We start from the raw sequence: 22,797 nt of genomic DNA, 5'->3' as shown, positions 1-22,797 counted from the left end.
CGATCTGCACTTTGCTTTTAAAAAAACAATTCCCGTAAAAATGTATGCTCGTCATTACATCCTGTAACTATTAGACATACATACGACTCACCTTCCCCCAACCCTTCAACGTTCCCCAAAATTAGAATTCACAGCGCAATTTCATATATGACGTTTCTAAATCATGTTTATACTGTCCCCGGTGCATTTTTCTCATTTGTTCTGTAATTTATAGTATATTGTTCTTTCCATTAGCCTAACATTAACATTTTCTTATAATTCTAACACGTTGTTAATAATGTATTCTCATATGCAACATTTGATGCACGTATTTTGAGCTTAAATATAGATTTTTAATTATGCATGTATGAATTGTTACATGTATAGTGTTTAGATATTTTATATTAACAGAATATGCAGTTCACTGCCACAATGTTTAGTAAAAAAAATAATCCGGTTGGATTGGCAAAGTGAATAAGCTGTAATATTCAGTTTATAAGATTTTTTTATGCATTTGTCATCATCTGCCATGTGCAATCTACTGCTGGATTAATGCCTTAGAGATCAAGATGTAGCCATTGCCCATGATCGGGACAAATTCATAAAAAAGTGGCAAAATAATATGCATGTCTTTACTGTGAATACATATTACAATTTGTGTATACCCCAGGAAAAAATGGAGGTGCTATTACAATGAATTCTAATTGTATTCTAATTTATCTGGGGCAATCATTAACATTGTATGCATTATTCATTATAACTACCCATGATAATACTGTCCTGTACCAGGAGAGCATTATTATTTTTACTGAAGAAGTGTTATAATAGTTTATGATGGAATATATATCACCTGATAATATATTTCCAAGCCGCAGTTGATTTTTAACTATTGGCTTGATTGAAGTTTATTCTATTTTTCTCCATGGATTCCCTCAATATTGTTTACCAATCAGTTTTTTTTTTCAAAATCAACTCTGCAGCCTTCCCCCTGACACACACGTTCTGCCACAGCAGACACCCAAGTCTGTCAGGCATTATGCATCTGTAAAATAATAATAATTTCCGCGTAAAACACCTGCACATGTAACAATTATTTTAGTTTGACTACGTGGGATGTTGAAACAAGGAAGTAACTAAATTTATGAACGCGCAACTCTTATAACCTCGGTTATAACAAGTGCGCAAAAGTCTTATAACATAAATTTACCCTCATTATTACGTGGCCTAATGAAACATCTATTATAAGTCATAGTATTTGCTGTGAAAAAACCTTACTGGTAATAGCATTGTCATTTGTGTCAATTTGCAATGTTGTCACGTTATTGTCCTACTTGTGCATAAAAACATTGGTCATGCACTCATTGACTGCCATTCAAATGAAGACCACCAGTGAGTTCATATACCATAAACTGCTCCCTTCTATCTGTTAATGTGTGCATGACCAAGTATATATTAGCCTGAACAAATTTTAAGATTGAACTTGATTAATGCCTTAATTTCATTTCTGAGCAATGAAGAGTGGCCAAGCCTTGAAGCACCAGAATATACCTACCTAAAAGTTGTTTATGTTAGGTCAACCATTCATTTTTTAACAGGTAAGGCCCACTCAGCTATATAGCTCTTTTTCAGAAGCGACATAGCCACAATGATAGCTCAACAAAGTGGCATATCATGTGGACAGTTATAGCTGCCTAGTATTTGAAACGTATGTTTATAAATGTTGAGGAAAAAACCGGAGGACCCAGAGAAAAATCCACACGATCATGGGGAGAGCATGCAAACTTCAGATGTACAGGAGTCATGGGTCGGGATCGAACCTGCGACCTCCTGTATACCAGGCGAGGTGCTCAACATCTCACCACCATGGCGCCCTTACCAGGCATGCAATTAATAATAAAATAAAGTGTTCACGTATTTATGTATTCTAAACTTTCTTTTATTGTGTGTCTATAATACAGTGAGGGAAAAAAGTATTTGATCCCCTGCTGATTTTGTACGTTTGCCCACTGACAAAGAAATGATCAGTCTATAATTTTAATGGTAGGTTTATTTGAACAGTGAGAGAAAGAATAACAACAAAAAATCCAGAAAAACGCATGTCAAAAATGTTATAAATTGATTTGCATTTTAATGAGGGAAATAAGTATTTGACCCCTCTGCAAAACATGACTTAGTACTTGGTGGATAAACCCTTGTTGGCAATTACAGAGGTCAGACGTTTCTTGTAGTTGGCCACCAGGTTTGCACACATCTCAGGAGGGATTTTGTTCCACTCCTCTTTGCAGATCTTCTCCAAGTCATTCAGGTTTCGAGGCTGACGTTTGGCAACTCGAACCTTCAGCTCCCTCCACAGATTTTCTATGGGATTAAGGTCTGAAGACTGGCTAGGCCACTCCAGGACCTTAATGTGCTTCTTCTTGAGCCACTCCTTTGTTGCCTTGGCCGTGTGTTTTGGGTCATTGTCATGCTGGAAAACCCATCCACGACCCATTTTCAATGCCCTGGCTGAGGGAAGGAGGTTCTCACCCAAGATTTGACGGTACATGGCCCCATCCATCGTCCCTTTGATGCGGTTAAGTTGTCCTGTCCCCTTAGCAGAAAAACACTCCCAAAGCATAATGTTTCCACCTCTATGTTTGACGGTGGGGATGGTGTTCTTGGGGTCATCGGCAGCATTCCTCCTCCTCCAAACACGGCGAGTTGAGTTGATGCCAAAGAGCTCCATTTTGGTCTCATCTGACAACAACACTTTCACCTAGTTGTCCTCTGAATCATTCAGATGTTCATTGGTAAACTTCAGACGGGCATGTATATGTGCTTTCTTGAGCAGGGGGACCTTGCGGGCGCTGCAAGATTTCAGTCCTTCACGGCGTAGTGTGTTACCAACTGTTTTCTTGATGACTATGGTCCCAGCTGCCTTGAGATCATTGACAAGATCCTCCCGTGTAGTTTTGGGCTGATTCCTCACCGTTCTCATGATCATTGCAACTCCACGAGGTGAGATCTTGCATGGAGCCCCAGGCCGAGGGAGATTGACAGTTATTTTGTGTTTCTTCCATTTGCAAATAATCGCACCAACTGTTGTCACCTTCTCACCAAGCTGCTTGGCAATGGTCTTGTAGCCCATTCCAGCCTTGTGTAGGTCTACAATATTGTCCCTGACATACTTGGAGAGCTCTTTGGTCTTGGACATGGTGGAGAGTTTGGAATCTGATTGATTGATTGCTTCTTTTAACAGGTGTCTTTTATACAGGTAACCAGCTGAGATTAGGAGCACTCCCTTTAAGAGTGTGCTCCTAATCTCAGCTCGTTACCTGTATAAAAGACACCTGTTAAAAGAAGCAATCAATCAATCAGATTCCAAACTCTCCACCATGTCCAAGACCAAAGAGCTCTCCAAGTATGTCAGGGACAATATTGTAGACCTACACAAGGCTGGAATGGGCTACAAGACAAGGCAACAAAGGAGTGGCTTTTATACAGGTAACCAGCTGAGATTAGGAGCACTCCCTTTAAGAGTGTGCTCCTAATCTCAGCTCGTTACCTGTATAAAAGACACCTGGGAGCCAGAAATCTTTTTAATTGAGAGGGGGTCAAATACTTATTTCCCTCATTAAAATGCAAATCAATTTATAACATTTTTGACATGTGTTTTTCTGGATTTTGTTGTTGTTATTCTGTCTTTCACTGTTCAAATAAACCTACAATTAAAATTATAGACTGATCATTTCTTTGTCAGTGGGCAAACGTACAAAATCATCAGGGGATAAAATACTTTTTTCCCTCACTGTATATATATTTTGTGAAAATGGTCAGTAATTAAAAATCTCTGCAAATTAATCTCTGACCACCGAATTTCTGGGAGGATGTGAGCATGCATGCATAGGTTATTCACAGTGATACAATGTTGAGTTATTTGTTCTGTTGCATTATTGCGTTTTCCAATAAATTCATGAGCTGATTAGTAATGTCGAGGTCTGCTAGCCACCAGAGGGTTTCAGGAGAAAGTTTGTGTGGTTGTGCTATTCCTCCTCCATTGAAGGAGCACAGCCCACAGTAGTTCACGATACGGTACATAGTTTGGATTGCATCGCCACAGTTGCACTGTGGCTTGTCTTTAATTTTTTTACGAAGGAGATTTACACATCGGCCTATTTATGTACTCATGGGATTGATGGTACACCAGTATCTTCGAGGAGGAATTCAAAGCCAGGAGGTGCACTGTTTAGATCTTGAATGAGGTGTTTATTCTGGATGCCCACGTTGTTCAACTCTGTTCGCCAGTGTTAATCCGGATCCGGGTGAGATTATAGGATGGTGACAGGATGATCCAAGAAAGGGGATCAGGACTTGAGTTGGTGGTGAGGTACATTGTTGAGGTCTTGGTTGATGAGTAGATTGTCGTTGGCAAGAAAATGTGTAAACTCCCTGGTATATATGTATGTTTAACTTGTTCCGGACCGTACGTAGCTCACCGTGCTAATCAGTTTGCACGTCTGTGAATATTTTTTGGCAGAATGTTCACCAGAACAGGGAGCCAGGGGATTTGTTGTGCATTGCGTATTTCATTGTGCATCAACACGTTTTGTGGATGAACTCCGGTCCAGGCTGGAGCACAGTGACTCTTCCACTGAGTAGATCAGTGAGAGGGAGGGAGTTTGCAGCAAGGTTCTGTAGAAGGGTAATTTTTGTATTTATTTTTTTACAGACCTTGTTTTATTTGGGGCTTGAAGGTCAGCCTTCTGTCCATGATAACCTCTAGATACCGTGGCATCTGCTGTATGTATGTTGAACTTTTTTCACACCGTATGTACCCAGCCGTACACGATTGTTCAAGTGGAAAAGACTTGTGATGGTTTTGTAAGAATGTGGTCAGTCTCCAGTGACAGAAATATGCCACAAATACAGTTGTATCTGCTTTTAGAGTATTGGTAGTGTTCTCGAGGTTTGTACCATATGCAGCAAAGACTATATCACCTACATATATGAACTTTCATGATAACGTACATGGCAGGTCACTTATATATAGATGAAATATTGATGGTGTGAGTTTAGGGCAGTGGGCCTGCTTACCATCTTTCTACCCACTGCTTTCTATAACCAGTTAAGCTCATGTTGACGGTTCGACTACGTGACACAACGAGATGTAACGGGCCCGCATGTTGCCTCAAAAAAAGTATTGATGGTGTTAGTACCTAGCCTTGAGGGAGGCCATCATTCATATTCTTTTTGCGGCTGTGTTACCAGCGAGGTATACCCTCAAAGTACGGTTGCTGAGCATTGCTTCCATTAGGAATACCGTAGGTGTACAGTATAACGGCATATGATGAGTTTGCCTAACTTCAGCAGCAGGCCATGATTCCAAACAGTTTCATAGGCAGTGGAGAGGTCAATCGCTGCTGTGCCCCTGTTTTCTGTTGGCACTGGAAACCAGCTTCAACGAAGGTGGTGAAGGCAACGATCTGGGGGAAAGTTTGGAATGCATGGCATGTTCCATCCGCCTGGAGGAGAAGGAATAAGAGGGATATTGGCCCTGGATCTGGAGGGCATGTCTCGTGGCTTTCTGGTTTTCAGAATGCCAATGAAATTGGCTTGCTTCCATTCTATCAGGATGTTTCCTGTCCTGTCTGATGGTGAAGAGGTTTGCAAGCCATTGTTGACCATATAGTCCCAGGTTCATTGGGGACTCAGAACACAGGTCATACTATTCCAGTGCCTTGTTGGAATTTGTGGCCCCGAGGACAGATATATCTTCAGCTGCAGCGTATGGTCTTGTTAGATCTTTTGCTTGTGGTTGCTCACTCAAGGTAATGTTGAGTTATTTCCGAACAACTTGTTGGGTGAGCTTCTCGGACAAGACAGAATGTGGAAAGTCACAGCACCTGCTGTGATTTTTAATGGTATTTGCGTTTGGTAGTTTTGAGGTACCTAGATTCCATAAGAGCTGCCGAGCTTAATGACTGGAGTGTATGAAGTCAAATTCTGCAGTACTTTCTTCCCAACGTTTTCTTTGTGCAGCGTTCAGGGACTCCAGCAGAGTGGGGTTGCCCTTATTTTGGTCACTCGGTCTGATTTATTCTTTCAAGAGTTGTTTTGTTTCTGGTTATGGACATCCCATATAGATGTTCTGATACCCTCTTGGGATGTTGTTTTCTGTGGGAGATACCACAATTTTTATGAATTTATGGAAGATTTTAGGCTTTGGCTCCAGAATCTTCGATTGGGCTTCAGTTTATTTTTCATAGCTGGGCGAGTTGTCCTTCTCAAAACATCCACCACGGCCATGATTTTCAGATTATGACTGGTATCAGTTATACACTGTGCATGATTGACGGTCTGTGTTGACTCTTTGGAAAATTGTTAGTAAAGCAATTAGTGGATATCCATTCTTGGCTTGTAAGAAGAAGAAAACGTGTGGTTTATAGTTTTTCTTTACATCCATTAGGGCAGGGGTCGGTAACCTACGGCTCCGGAGCCGCATGCGGCTCTTTACGGGCTGCTTCTTGACGATATGTACGTATGTACAGTATGTACTCAGATGCATTGCGGCTCTTGAAATACTGAATTTTGTACCGAATTGGAAAGAAATGGCTCTTCTTGTTATTTTGGTTGCCGACCTCTGCATTAGGGTGAGTGAAATGTGCTCGACTATTTTGGGTGACGATCATTATTCAAGTTTTCCACCATCTTCGTCATTATTTGAGTAGACCCCATTATGTGTTGTGGTTATTGTAGTAACCCACATATATATAGCCAAGCGAGTGGCTGCTGGTGGAGGTGGTGATAGACATTCCTTCTTTCGGAGGCTTATATACACATTGATGACTGTCACATGGTCAGCTGTGACAGTTATTTTTTGACGTGCCATCATTTGTGGTGGATGACTTACAAGTAGTCTTTTAGGTCTTGCTTGACTAGGGTAGTGAGGCCAGCTTAGGATGATAGATGGCAGCAACAAGGGTGTAACTATTTATTCTTTAACTTGCCATACTCGTGCTGCCTTCAACGCGTGCCCCCCTTGTAAGGCGACAATGTCAATGTCGTTTTCCCTGAGGTTTATGGCCTTTTTTGCGGCATTTAGCTCTGCTGGTCATATCTGGATTTTTAATTAACGGCTCCCATTTCAACCAGTTTGAGGGTATTCGTTGTGTTTAAGGTAACGTGAAAACCTGTAACAGGTGGACTACGAGAAGGCTACTGTTTGTCACCCAGTGAATGTAGTGAATAGGTGTGAGCTATTGACTTGCATACACCCGAATATAAATGTTTATTTTCTATCAGGTTACTTACCATAGAATGGTATTAAGCAACCTGTTGACTCTCCTCACGTAGAGGATTATATGTTGTAAAGTGTGGCATATTCACAAAATTACCCGCAAGTTAATCAATTGGGAAGAAAAAAAGCTATTTGTAACATTATACAGAAACTAGCAGACTCAAAGAAAGGCTTTCCTGGGTTAAATTTTTTAAAAAGAATAGAGGAGGAATAAACTGCACGTTGTTTAGTCTAAAATATGCTTCGGCATAAAATTGTCTGTGCTCACGGTTGATGACATTGTTTGCATGTAGCGTGTGTGACTTCTCACCATTCTGAATCACTCTCTCCGCTTGGCTACATTTAAATGAAATTTCAAGTTAAATATAGAAGCGTTGGCTGGTTCATATTTTTATATTTTGTCATACAGGACGATAGGCTCCGGGCCACAATCAATGGCCATATTTTACACAGGTTGCAAATGCTATTGCTATTCCTCATGCATGTGTCCCTGCTACCCCCTTTGGCCATTCTGTCCCTCTTGCTAATTCCCCGTCTCCCCTCCCCCGTGTGTTGGTCTGCTGGGTTTTCGCTTCATTTTTTGTCACATTGCCACACGTGCTGAACCGTGACACGGCAACGCACACCAACGTGACCCCATGAGCTTTTTTGCAAACTGTAAATCTGCGGGGGGTGTGCAATTCCCGGCAGCTTGAAAGGTTGTGACGAGATACAATAAAAGTCACGGCACATTTTCAGCATGGTTTGCGATAATTCTGTGCAAAATTTGTGTTTCCACAAAGAAATATAATGTACGTTAATTATTTACAAAGCAAGTGATTTTGTGTGCAAAGAGGAATTATAATCCAGAAGCGTTTCCTTGTCATTGTGTGACACATTGACATTCACCTGCCTATATATGCACTATTCGTGCAATTGTGTGGTCATCATTTGTAATAAAATCAAATATCGGAATAAAAAAATGCATATTTTTACAATCATTCTGTCTACAGAAGTGAACACGGAAAAACTATAATTTTCCACTCATGTGATCAAGAAACAGAAATGTTACATGCAGTCTTCCCTTGTTATTCACGAACTTGCTATCCACGACTTTGGTTTTCCGCGAATTGCATCTGGAATTCTACACGACTGCATTGAGAGAGAGAGAAAGTGATGAGATAAAGTGATGATGCTACTGCACAACATCATCCTAATTTTTGTTAAGTTCATTTATAAACTATTTTTGAATATAATAGTTTATGAATATTTCTTTACTTAAGATGTATTTTCTTTGTTAATTCTAAAAAACATTTATTTGTTTGTGTTTTATAATAATTTCCATATATTTAATCTCTTTGACTTAAAACTTTCGTGACTGCATGAATTCATATTTTTTGGTTCTTTCGGTAAAGTCACATATATATAAAAAATAACAATAACATAGTAAAAAATTTAGTGAATAAAATATCACGACGTTTCTGACGACGACCGCTTATGTTGCGATTGAAACGTCGTGATATTTTTATTCACTTTATTTTTATTATTTTATTGTTATTTTTTTCTATCTACGTAACTTTACCGAAAAAACCATAGACTATGAGAATAGGTTTTCCCCTTTTTTATGGCAACAAAACAGGTGTTGAGATGTTAAAACACCAAACTGAAACCTTTTACAAGGAATCATATCTGCATTAACCACAATACTTGTGGTCAGAATGCAAACCAAAAACATACTCTGATAATATATGCATTGTCTTTGAAACTGATTGGCCTAGTCTCAAACGGTGTTAGACCAGAGGATGCCAAAAGAATATGTAATCGCTTACTTACGTATTCATTTAAGGTCATTAATTAACTGCAAAATGTGCTATTCACGGGCATCTCCAGAACGAATCCCTTGTGAATAACATGGGAATGCTCTAGTTAGAGAATTATGAACATTACCATCAGTTAGAAAGTCTGCCTCACCTGCGTTTTATTTGTATTTTCTCCAGCCAAATTATATAACATGCACTGCAATACGAACAACCCCTGCAATAATTCAGCAGAAGTTACATTAACGCCGCTTCAGTTGACATGGGTACATGTTCCAGGAGCAATTTTATTGCTCCTTCATCTTCGTGAATGTGTGATGCGGATATGCCGCCTGTTGTGCGAAAATAGCGCGTGCATTATTTAACCCTTTCGAGTTCTCAAAGTGTGCTCGTGTCACTGTCCGTCGTCTCATCTGGCAGTGAAAAGAGCAGTTGATCTGAAGTCACGCGGTGTGAAGCTACCACCCAGCAAGGACATCAACCAGAAGCAGCCAGTGTGTAAGTTGGCGGTGTTCTTGCATTAATATTGCATGCGAATATACTTTGTTCGGTATCGTTTGACGTTATTCTTAACTCGTGTATTTACACACTTTGATTACCTTCCTCTTCCATGTTTTACTGGGTGCACAACTAAAATATGGCATCCTGTTAACAAGGCAAGCTCCTTCACGGAGAATTAATTAAAACCAGGCATTGCCTGGGGTTTCTGACTACATATCCAAACTTGTGGACATATAAATATTTTAGATCTAATTAACATATTTAATTAAGATTATTAAACTGTCTCACATTTTTCATTTTTGCATTGCACATAAATTACACCCATGCATTCCAGGCACACTCATCGAGCTTGCGTTTACATCGCCGTTTGCGTTTACTGGGCAGGTGATGTTTTTTTTTATGCTGAATCAGAATGCAGTGTGTGCTGTTTGTGAAAATTCTGCTTTGAATTGTTGATGTCCCCTTTGCTGCTTGGCACTGGAAGTGAATGAGGGTGGAATAACACAGGCTTCCAGCAGCTGCCCTGACCCTGGGGAGCCAGAACACGCCACCCGCATCGGCTCCGATTTCAGGTGGGTGTTCCGCAAGCTTGTACACAGCCGGCATGCACAAGCAGCCACCGCAGCCTCCGCAGCCTCCGCAAGCATTTCGTCATTGCCAAAGTTCGCCTTCAAATCAAATCATTAGCACGTTTGATGTTCACGTCATTCTCATAGCGCAAAGCGATCATCGCGAAGCCGCTGTAGTAGTTTTGCATTAAGGATGGAGTGATGATTGCTACGTGTGATCCCGATTGAGTAATTTGTGGATAATTTGTCAAATGTGACGCTGGCACGAAAGGGCCTACTCTTCTTTTTGAAGAAGGTCGCAGAATGAGCCCAGCCATCTTTCCCGTTCCCTATCCCGAGGGCACCTGGCCCCGGGGTTTGTCGCACTCGAGGTGTCTGTACTCCCCCTCCCCATCGCTCACGCTCTGTGTTTGGCTTTTTTAATAATAATTAAAAATCGATTACATCTATAATAAAAAAAGGTCACAGGACATTTAACGTCCACTGTGCGGCATATACCTGCAGTATTAACTAGGGCAGGCACTGAGCTCAAACTGCGAACCTCAGCAACACATTGCATACGCTTTACCTCTTGGCCATGTCACCGTTCGACATACAGCGCTAGTGTTTGTGGTCAGGCAGAATGTGACTGTTTTGTTTATCATTCAGATATTTGGTCACGTGTTCAAGTGTCGTCATATATAATTGCATACCTGCTGTCACATGAGCAACATTTCCCTTGTTATAAAAATGGCGGTGATCACCTTGGGATTCGCTTAACAAAACATCTGGTGAAGGAGTCATTGATCATGTTTGTCATCCACGGACGGACTCAGACTGCTGTGATAAACAAGGAATCTGCTTTGATGTTCTTTAAATCAATTTACATGGATGTAATGTTACGTGTCCGTTGCTTATTATTTGTCAAATGTAAATCAAAAAGCCCACATTTTAATAAGCACAAAGAAAACAACCCTAATTGTGCAAGAGTATTTGGATAAGATAAAAAATAAACATGTTTTATAAGATATGATCTTAATGTATATGCAAGCAAACGGTAATAGGTACACTTCACAATGTATTTTATTTTGTGTTCAAAGTAGGGACTATATGGCCAAGTATTATATGTGTTCCTGAATTATGTACAAGTGTTTTTTTCATTGAAATTTTCATATTTCATGCACATACATAAAACACAATGAGGGCTGGACACCTCATTTGTTCAGATGAATATGCATTTCTTTTTTTATCAGAAAATGGATAATTATTTATTTGGTAATGTCACATTGGTAGTGATGCACAAGCACATGCAATACAAATTTCAACACATTTGTCAATAACACTGCGTTAAAAGAAAACATAATTGGTGACGTTTCGGGCATGGGCCCTTTTTCATAGCTACATAGTTATGTTAGTATCATGTAATATACCATTAGTCAATGATACAGCTTGTAAAGAAAACTACAATTTAGGTTGGAAAACAGATTTTAGTAAATCACTCTAGCAGTTTTTTAAAGTACATGAATATAATTGCATGTTTAATTTACGAATAATGCACTCTTGTACAAAAAACAACATTTAAAATACTTAGATGTCGGAGAAAGTGACAGTTTTAAATCTCTACTATTAGTATCACAATAATCAAATTAACAACGTTCACACATTGCACCACAATAGCTGTGCCTTTTCCCAAGCAATGCCTTTTTAGACATAGTTTCCCCCTGTTACCTGAATCATCAGGATGAAATACACATAAGCATACAGAACCACGTGGGATTGTTATTCATTGAGTGTAAAGTGATGTCCTGAACATTGCGAAAGTGAGGTTTTCTGTGTAAACTAATTGATATCAAGTGTCAAGTTTCTGTTCACAAGATATGTAATAGTTTGGCTGCTGTTTCTCTGCAAACATATGCCATCGTCTTAGTTGACGTTGATTGGCACATCACTGAGAGTACTCCAACTGCTTAATCTCTTTGGCCTTTGTGGCATCGAACATCAATGTAATATGGCCCAGATATGCTAAATTAATGCAAAAAATGTATTTCGCATGTACAACACGAAAAGTCAGAACACCTGTGATAGTAAACAATGATAATGACCATGGCTATCAAATATGCTGTCCTAATTTTGCTCACACGGCTACATGCCCTGCTGTTGTAAGAATTTGTAAAAAGTTAAGGTGGCCAGAGCACGAAGCCACCATGAGTCAGAGCACAAACCCACCAATGCTTATATATTGGGTTTGAATCTGAGGAGCCATCAGTTTTTAAACCAGGTTTTCAAGCATAGTGAGGTAGCAAAATGTTAATTTCCTCATCTGATATGCGAGAGGTTGTGGGTTGAATCCCGACCCTGACACCTGTATATTTGGAGTTTGCATGTTTTTCCCGTGGTCAGTGGATTTTTTTCTGGGTCCTCTGGTTTTTCCCTTCACATCTAGACTTGGCTGTCACCTGATGAAGCTAGGTGTAATTACTGGTGAAACGTCGTACTCCTATTGTTAATGTTGATGATTTGCTCTCCAACACACCAGTGTGCTGTACTAGTAACGAATTGGTATGTTCTGTTTCCGTGACAAACCTTACTAATTGGATGTCAGGTGGTGGCGGGTTTAACGACACATTTATATTTACGTGATCTAACCCCAAATAACCTCTAATATGGATGATATTGGTCATGAAAGCCTACGTGTTAAACAAAATAAAAACTAGTTTATATGGTCTTTGTGCATAAACAATATATATATAATTGGGCAATACAACAGAGAATATGGGAAAGTGCATCACCTGATGTTGTAAAACATGCGTTTTGGTCAATCACACGGTTTTGTGAGGTTTCTGAATGAATATTTCATCTAATGACACAATGATCTTAACATCGTTCAGTTAATTTATAGTTCCAAATTGGGTTCTCAAGTGAAAGACGATGATCTCAGCCCAGTTACAAACAACTGAACAAAACATCGAATGAAATCGGGCTTTGCACTTGTTTCGGATAAATCTTATCCCAGATAATTAATAAGTAATATTGGTTTTATTGCAAAGCGACATTGCCATTGCAGAGCTTGTGAGAAATTGTGACCCCGGCTGCTTAAAGGATAAAAAAGGCTGCTTGAAGGATTTATCTGAAGTCCTTGAAAGATATTTCACATGGGCTGCTCTTTGGGACACGGCACATGCTGCTTTGTGAGATTTCTTAAAAAAAAAGATTCTTCATCTAATGACACGATGCCAATAGCACAATTGTAATACATTGGCTTCACGTGTCCCACGGTTTCTCACAATGTTCTATCCTGGACAGTGTTTTTTTACATGCCACTGCTCATTGATGGATTGCCTTTCACCATAAATTAAAAAAAATCTGGTCATAGAGCCTTATTAGCATTGTACGTTTAAAAACAAAAAAGATACTTTTACTTACATATTCATGTTTCGTTCATGTTGTGAATTGTTGAAAGTACAAAGACAACACTTAGCTTGGTTTATCATGACCTAGTTCAGGGGTCGGCAACCAAAATAACAAGAAGAGCCATTTCTTTCCAATTCGGTACAAAATTCAGTATTTCAAGAGCCGCAATGCATCTGAGTACATACTGTACATACGTACATATCGTCAAGAAGCAGCCCGTAAAGAGCCGCATGCGGCTCCGGAGCCGTAGGTTGCCGACCCCTGACCTAGTTGTTTTGATAGTACGGTATGGGAAGACTGCCCCTTGACACGTAGAAACGTCTGCTTAAAATTCCACAATTGACTGGCCTGTTTTGCTTATAGCAGCTTGCAAATAGATAAAACAAACTCATACACAACTCAACCTACTCATGCGTTGATATTGCTTAAAGAAATGACTCACTCCTCTAATTGGGAGGGAGGGGGACTTTGCATCTTGTGCTCAGGTGGAACATTGGAAGTAATTTCGCATGTAAACTTTCATGCCCGATATAATTCATGATTCATTTTGGACAAATGCACCAGTTGATTTTGTTTTGATAGCAATACCGGTATGTTGAAAGAGCAAGCAAAATATGATGATTAAAGACGATTTTTTAACTGGAGATTGTATCCAGCAACATTAGATATTAGCAAAAATTTAGACCTCGACATTGTAAGTCCTCTATTGGGTGATGTGGGGTTCATAGCCCTGATTGATATTGAATCCGCTTGATCTAATCCAAAAGAGTATACTAAATAATGAGGAATCATATGATTGTGTAATATAAGCATTAATTAATACTGAAAAAAATCACATCATGTTCATGACCCCAAACGGATCACTTTATTGAATGGGATGTTTTGTTGGCATTATATTGTGTAGGCTTAGAACGTGGATTTTTGTTGCTGATAATTTTATCATAGAATTCTTCCAAACAGGTCCAAATTTCAGTGAAAATGTATTCAAACATTTCCAGACATATATAATTACGTAACAAAATACAAACATGCATCGACATGCACAAATACAAACAAAATGCAATTGACACCAAAGTCAATTGGAATATCCAATAAAAGAGCAAGTAGAATTGTAGATCGTGTGATGAAGTTATTTCCGCAAAATAGATACATCGGATTTTAGTGTTGGTAGTTTGCCATTAAATTTTTTTAAAGATAAAGCCATTGTGGAAAAATGCTCTTCAATCAAGATATAATCATTCAATGTTTAAATCTGGCAAAGCTATCATACTGACACCATTTAAAGCAATGTAATTCTCCTCGGCTAAATATTTTTTTGTTTCATTTTGGTTTCCTTAAAGTTGAAAATCAAACTTCAAATATTTGTTGGGCTAGTGGCGAATACTATTTTTTTTAGTGCAATAATTATAATAAAGATTAATAAAATCAAAGTACATAGAATACTTTTTTATATTAAATTGTATACTTATTGTACTATGTTCAGGTATTCAGTGTTAGATTGTGTATGTTTTGAATTTTCCAATATTCATTCATCACTTCTTTTACCAAGTGCCGGCAAATGAAAAGACACTAACATTAACATCACTTGCATATAGTGAACGGCTTTGGAAAACGATTAGTGTTGTGCACTGAATTGATAAACAGAACATATGCGTTGCACGAGTATTTTCAGTCATGTACCGTAATAAAATTGCCTTTTGCTTAAGTAAAAACGATCTATACACGATTTCAGTATCATGAGGTTCAGTAATTTGTATTTAGGTGTAGTAACCTCCTCTAGAAGTGGGAAGCTGAGTGTGGGGCACGGGGGGGGGGGGAATACAAATCTACTAGCAAACGGCAGGTATGGTGAAAACAACCACAACCAGTTAAGGCTGGTTAATAACATCCTTCCAATGATTGTTCAGTTTGTATCCATCTTCTCGGTTGAAGTTATGTCTGTTTATATATCGGGATGGCTTCATGAACAAACTTTTGATAGTTGCCCGAAGGTTTGCAGAATATCTTGGTCTCGGAAAAAACAAGATCATGTGAGCCCACAGCGTCTCTCCCCTCTCTCTATTAGAAGTCTTATCACCAGCAGTGTTGTGAGCAAGCACTTTCAGGGCTGCACATTTACCTCCGATGATTAATGCCCTTTTGGTCACTTACGTCTGTTTTTATGTGTTGCTTAAAATGTACAGCAAATATATATTTTAGAGGTGACCCCACTCATTCGATTTCTGGTGAAAATTACACAACAGCACCATTGGTAGGAACTCTAAATATATTTTTTCATACGTATTTATGAGTAAAATATATACATATATATCTTCTTGGTTCTTTCGGTAAAGTCACGTAGAATGGAAATAATAAAATAATAAAAATAAAACATAATAAAATAATTCTCACGACGTTTCGGCCACAACGCAAGCAGCCGTCCTCGACAGACCTGCAGTCACAAAAGCTTTAAATCGAAATATACATATATACATATATTTATTGTAGTCGTCGCATTAACACTGATGGCTTTCAACGTTCCAATTGAGATATGTATGCGCAAAGCTATACTTATGCAGGCGTTTGTAAAAAAAAGAGCAAGTAATAGGTGGTTGTTTAATTGGTGGTTGACACAAATCTTGGATGAGGCCATCTAAGCAAGCGACATGATAACATTATTGTAAACGTTCAATGACACCGCCGCAGCCACCACCTGCTGCACCAGTTACATTTCCACACAGCTGTTTGCGAAACATCCATTGCCTGAAACGTGTAGAATCGTAACATTCACGTAAAAAACTCACATTGAACACAATTTTATTGCGTAATCTCAAAACTTATTTTTATTTGAAATGTATTGTGACATTTGGTTGTGAATACAATATTCCACCATTTACATATGTGTTCTTGAAAGTAATTAGTTTGCCTTGGCTTTCGATCGGAGCTATATTAAGTTAGAATATTGTCTTGATTTGATCACAAATGAGCCCACAACTGTGCATGCCAAGATACTTTACTTATGAGTGTGCTTGGGTGGCTTATTGTGTGGTAAGAGAATCACTGTCTATTGGTCTGGGTGAACACTTGCTGATATGTTCCTTGAACTGACGGTCCCTACAAAGTGAGTACCAACCCAAAGCGGCGAGATGTTACGCCATCACCTCCATCTGTTTTTTTAAATTAACTATTTAACGTGTGATAGCTCGTTAAAAAAAGGCGTGACAACACAAGTCAATATGCTACATGTGATTGCATACGAGGTGTGAAAAAAAGGTCACTTAATTCCAACTTTTTACAAAGATCATACAATTGTAACCACACGTGTTCTTTTCAAATTACCCTAATTCTCCAATAAAAAGTGAAACCCCTACTGGTTTCCTTATTAGATTCCTCTGGTGTGACCCTAATTTCCCACAAAACTCACCAATGTCCCTTCTCCCCAAACTCCCCATGCGCCAAATGGATCCTAAATGCATACATTTACTCGCATATATATATAGCAATTGCATTAAGGATCTGTTTGGTAAAGTTACAGCTTTTCACACCCTATATACTTGAAATATTTTTCCTATAAGGCACCATCATTCATGGATTCACTTATTTCCAGTTTACCTTTTTTCTGTCATTTATAACAGGAGACCATTCTACATCTATACCTTGCTGCCTGCCATTCGTTTAAATAAAGGTACATGGAGGACAATCAACACACTTTATTGGAACAATGGAATAACGCTGACCTAATTTTTGGCTTAATTTTTGTCTTGTTTTTTACATATGTTAAACACAATCAAACTATATTTTGAAATTACATGATAAAAAGTCACACCAGCCTTTAGAGAAGTTATTTTAATAAAATAAACGTGTGCCTTTTATTTAATTTGTTAGCATAATAACATTGATTTATTTTGCTTTAATGTCAGCATCATTAACCTCATTAGCAACGGACTGTCTACTGCTGGATGAAGGCATCCCCATACCGTCACCATCACTCATGGTCCTGTGATGCTACAACCTATTTCTTTCCTCCACGTGAACTAATCTCATCACTTATTCTCCACTCTGGTCTTCCTGTCAGGCCTTGTTCTTTCCCTCATTTGGCTGCCATTCTTACACCATTCTCTTCCATGAGCCAACAGCCTGAGGCGATGTGCTCTAAACCCAAGCCGTGTAATCTCCTTATCTTTTTAAAAAATATGTTCTACTTTCGTTACATGTTCTCCGTCAGTCCCAGCTAATTTCCATATTTAATTGGAGGTAATGCTATTATTTTCATTGTTAAATACAGTGTTTCAAAAATACTCGATCCTGTTGTCACCCATCTCATGGTTTAATCATTTTGATCCCGATCTCTCTTGAGCAACTGGACAGGTTATACATATTCTGCGGTGTTTCCCAATGATTATACGACGATGTGCTGTTGTTCAACGAAATATGCAACACTTTAGTATCGCACACATTTATATTGAGCCCACCTTTGCGGACCTACTTTTTCAATCATATCCTGTAGTTTATTCCCATTGCTGTTATAATGACTATGTCATCTGCAAATATGGGATAGTTAATTATTCCTCCAGGTCTTTGTTTACCTTTTATTTCCCTAATCCAATGTTTTAGACATATCTTCTGTTTGGTGCTGTGAAATAGGCAAGGATGAAGTCTCACCAAGGCTAACTCATCTTATTATTTGTGGTCTGGTGCTATTTTCTTTATAAGTCCTGTATATTTTTTCACTCAGGCAGTTGTAACGTCTTGGACTACATATGTTTCTATTGAATTCCTTTTCGTAATCCACATAAACCAGGGATAGTTGAAATGTATTTGCCTTTTCGAACATCTGATTGATAGAGCCAACAAGAGGATACACTTGAATATGCAAGAAATGTCTAACGTTTATTTACAATACGTCCTGTTGCAGTTAGCACACTGTGCTTCAATACAGTCATGACAAATGTCAATGCAGATTCATTCACCAACCCATCCTGACCAGTGTGGTGTAGTATGGAAAAATAACCCTTGCAATCAACACAATATAGGAAAGCCTACATTCAGCAGTGGATTAACAAACGGCTGTAAATTATTACTATACATACGTGTTATTTTTTTCATCTATCTACGTGGTTTTACCGAAAGAACCAAGAATATGTGTTCCATTAAACTTCCATAATAAGTAAAGTATTGTGGTATTGTTTATGCGACAGTGATTGCACACAGGGTGTGCATTTTACTGAAAAAATGTTTCCTTATTAATGAGAGCTGATTAAAATAGAACTTATTTTAAAAATCTAAGCATGTTTTTTTGTTGTATTAATACAATTACGTTTGCATATATTTCATATGCAGTATAAATGCAGTGCATAGTGTATCAAAATTAAAATATTATTACCTCATACACAATAAACATTGCTTATTAATAAGTACTTGTGATATGCTGACAACCTGCTATCTAGCTTGTCTCCATTTATAGTTTCTTCCCCCTTTGTCTTAATGCAGGGTTCGAGGTATCCTTGCTGTTAGTGTGCGCTTGCATCACGACATCCTTTGTATTGTACTCTCAGCACTGACAACATATTCACGTGTGATCGACAAGTCTTGCGTTGTGCACGACATATATATTTTCCCCTCCCGTATTATAATTAAGGAAAATAAGCGAATAAGGCAACATTTGTGGTGAAATAGTAGTTTCGCTTTGAATCATCTCTTAAACGAACCTGCCAATACGTATATATTTGTAAAAATGTACTGACTTTGAACTGTAAAGCTTAAATATTTAAAATACATGTATTCTATTTTAACCTTCGTTAGATTGCAAACCAATAAATGCTGGCGAGTACCCATGGAAAGCAATGCACATATGGCAGGGCCAACACCATGCCTGCCTGGCTGGCTATGTCCGCAATTCTCGTGTTGACTCGCATTGCTTTGACGTGAAGGAGGGCCGTGTCAGCACTTGCCACCAATTGCCGTTGATGTGTATGGCGAGGAATTGAATCTGGCTCACTGGAGATTCAGCTGAGTGTTATAGTCATTCAGCTACTTCCAAGGTGGACACGCACGCACAAACCCAAATGCGCATGCGTTTAAATTGTTAATTTTCCGTAATATTTCCAAAACAGGACGCTCACTCTAGTTGAACAACAATTTAGACAGAAGGGGAAAAATTATGGAGTGTAAGGAATAAAATAAACATTTACAGTTTCTAATAATCTCTGTCTTACAATTATACACATAATTGATACAATGAAACGGAAGTGTGCAGTCCACAACAGCGCACAGAATCCCATGCAAATGAAGTTTGCATCATAATAAGACCAAGAAACTGACAGCTCGTGAAATCTTAGCTATAGGGTAATTACCACATCCGTCAGCGTGCAATGGAATGTTTAAAATTAGAATTTCATTTCAGGCCCTGATTCCCACGTGAGTGTCCTATTTATGTGTACAGCTGCAAAACAGAATGTTGATTAATAGCTTCATCCAATGTATCAGATGGCGGAAATGTATGGTTTGGCTGTAGTGCATTAGTTTTACAGTGTGATGGATGGGAGGTGTGGCCGTTAGATTAAAGCATGAATCCTGATATGCTTTAATCTAGCAAAGACAGCATGTCATAATATGAAAATCATTTATTGTGGGGAAGATATTTTATTTTTTAAAGGCACAAAGCATTTGGGCATCTTATATCCCAAATGTATGCTGTTTATACCAAAAAGTATCTATCCAAATTGCGATTTCTGTTCTCTGCACCATGGAGTTGGAACATTATAAACACGTGGCACCAGACTAACCGCCACGCCTTGTGTGTATAACATCAGCGGTATGTTTCGCACCGTTCATCAAATCTTGACATTAGCAAAATGTCGTCACTATAATGAAAACGGCTCTGGGCTTCCGCCCCCCCTCCCCTATGAAAGGGCTTTTGGCTTTTTACCAATGTCATGATGTAAGGTTTTTTTTAACTGATTTACATGAACTATTGTACATGGCTTCAACGCAACTCATTTATAACACAAAGAAAATTAAACTGGTAAGGGCCGTCATGCTAAAGTCCTTCGTGTTGTTGCAAGGGATATAAATTACAGCCATATGCCATCCTCTATTGATGTAAAAAATGACATACAGCCACTATTGAACATATTTCTTTCCCTTTTTCTCATAAAGCCTTTCATTGCCTTTCCTCCCAAACACCAATAATTACACTTTTAGTTCATATATATTATGTTCTAAATACTGATAATAGGTTTTTCCCTTTTTTCTGGCAACAAAACAGGTGTTAAGATGTTAAAACACCAAACTGAAACCTTTTACAAGGAATTATGTCTGCATTAACCACAATGCTTGTGCTCAGAATGCAAACCAAAAACATACTCTGATAATATATGTGTTAGACCAGAGGATGCCAAAAGGCATACGCCTCCTCTGGTCTAACAACGTTTGAGACGAGGCTCAAAAGAAAGCTGTCTCTGGTGTGGACCAATCAGTTTCAAGGACAATGCATATGTCGTGGGTTAAATTCAGGCGCACACTAGAACTTTGGAGACAACACTATTCATTAAGTAACATAACAATTAACACTTAACATAACGACTTAAGGTGGTAACCACCTTTGCTAACTTAACTAACACACGGGAGTACTACTGGACCAGGACAGCCCCAACACACTGCCTGGTCCACTAGAGGAGACCGGAGAGCTTCATCCCAGAGATGACCCAGCAGCATAGCAGAACAGCACAAAACAGCCCAGCTCTCCATCCACACCCCGCTTATAACCACTCCGGCGTGGCCGGCTCCGCCCCAGGCCACGCCCGAGCCCTCAACCACGTGACCCCCCTGGGGCCCCTGGCCCCCTTTATCCGGTCACGTGTCCTGTTGGGTTTATGCAGAGTGTCACGGCCTGACACGACCTCCATGACACCCGCCTACGGCCCCTATACCGAGCCAACACAGTAGTGTCGTTCTACGACACTACACATATATTATCAAAGTATATTTTTTATTTGCATTCTGACCACAAGCATTGTGGTTAATGCAGACATGATTCCTTGTAAAATGTTTCAGTTTGGTGTTTTAACACCTTAACACCTGTTTTGTTACTCTTTGGTTCTTTCGGTAAAGTCACGTCGATAGAGAATTAATAGATCACGACGTTTCGATCGCAACACAAGCAACCATCATCAGGTGAAACAAACACAGCAGGAGAACTGCTAACGTAGGTTAAAGAGCTGCTGCAACAAGAGGTTATATAGGCTTTTGGTGGGCCCAACCCAAGGGTAAGTGGGCGGAGCTAGAGAAGGAATTTGTACGCAAATGTAAATGTAAGAGATTAGCATGTCAATGTGAGACGGCTCCAGCAACCGGGGGTTGTCCCAATGAGAAGATTAGCATGTCAATGTCAGAGAGCCGAGCAACAGGAACAAAAACCCGCAAGAGCAAGAGATACACCTGGAGAGAGAGACACACACAAAGAGACACACACAGAGAGACACACACAGAGGGACAACCCCCAAACAGAGAGGGACATCCATATAGAGAGAGACACACACAAAGACACACACAGAGAGACAACCACAGAGAGAGAGACACACACATAAAGAGACACAAGCACAGAGAGAGAGAGACACACACATAGATACACAGAGAGAGACACACAACCTAGAGAGACACACAAAGAGAGAGACACACAGAGAGAGATACACCTACACACAGAGAAACAGAGAGAGACACACACACAGAGAGACACACAAACAGAGAGACACACACAGAGAGAGACACACATAGAGAGACACAAGCACACAGACACACAGAGAGACAGAGAGAGAGAGAGACATACACCCAGAGAGACACACAGAGAGAAAGACACACATAGAGAGAGACACATACAGAGACAGACAGAGACACAACACAGAGAGACAGAGAGAGAGACACACACACACATAGGGAGAGAACTCCCACACAGAGAGAGACACACACACACATAGAGAGACACACACACAGAGACAAACAGAGAGACACAAACACAGAGAGAGACACATACACAGAAACATCACAGCCAGTTATAGTCTGTTAAAAAAACGAGAGCTCCCACCACATCAAGGGAAATGGGCAACAGTAGCTGTGTTAGTGAGACACTTAGCCGGTTAATGTAAATAACAGCTGACATAGGCAGGTAGGATGGAAACATCACCGTCAGTTAAGACTTTACTTGGTCAATAACGTCCTTCCAATGGTTGCTCAGTTTGTACCCATCTTTTCGGTTGAAGTTGTGTCTGTGTTTATATATCTGGATGGCTTCATGAACAAATCTCTGATA

General features: G+C 39.3%; 1 protein-coding gene across 2 annotated transcripts in view; it reads left to right on the top strand.

The window, feature by feature from the left end:
- The window catches only part of CSMD3 (CUB and Sushi multiple domains 3), a 446,157-nt gene that overhangs the window by 195,891 nt on the left and 227,469 nt on the right, over positions 1-22,797 (top strand). For both annotated transcript variants that reach the window (XM_078593568.1, XM_078593567.1), the window contains 2 exons: positions 9,472-9,549; positions 10,037-10,124. In XM_078593568.1, coding sequence (XP_078449694.1) covers positions 9,472-9,549; positions 10,037-10,124 — 166 coding nt within the window. The remainder of the gene's footprint in view (positions 1-9,471; positions 9,550-10,036; positions 10,125-22,797) is intronic.

The sequence above is a fragment of the Lampetra planeri genome, chromosome 4, assembly GCF_965212315.1.
Source record: "Lampetra planeri chromosome 4, kcLamPlan1.2.h2, whole genome shotgun sequence".
Lineage (NCBI taxonomy): Eukaryota > Metazoa > Chordata > Hyperoartia > Petromyzontiformes > Petromyzontidae > Lampetra > Lampetra planeri.
This window is presented reverse-complemented; position numbering and strand designations above follow the sequence as displayed.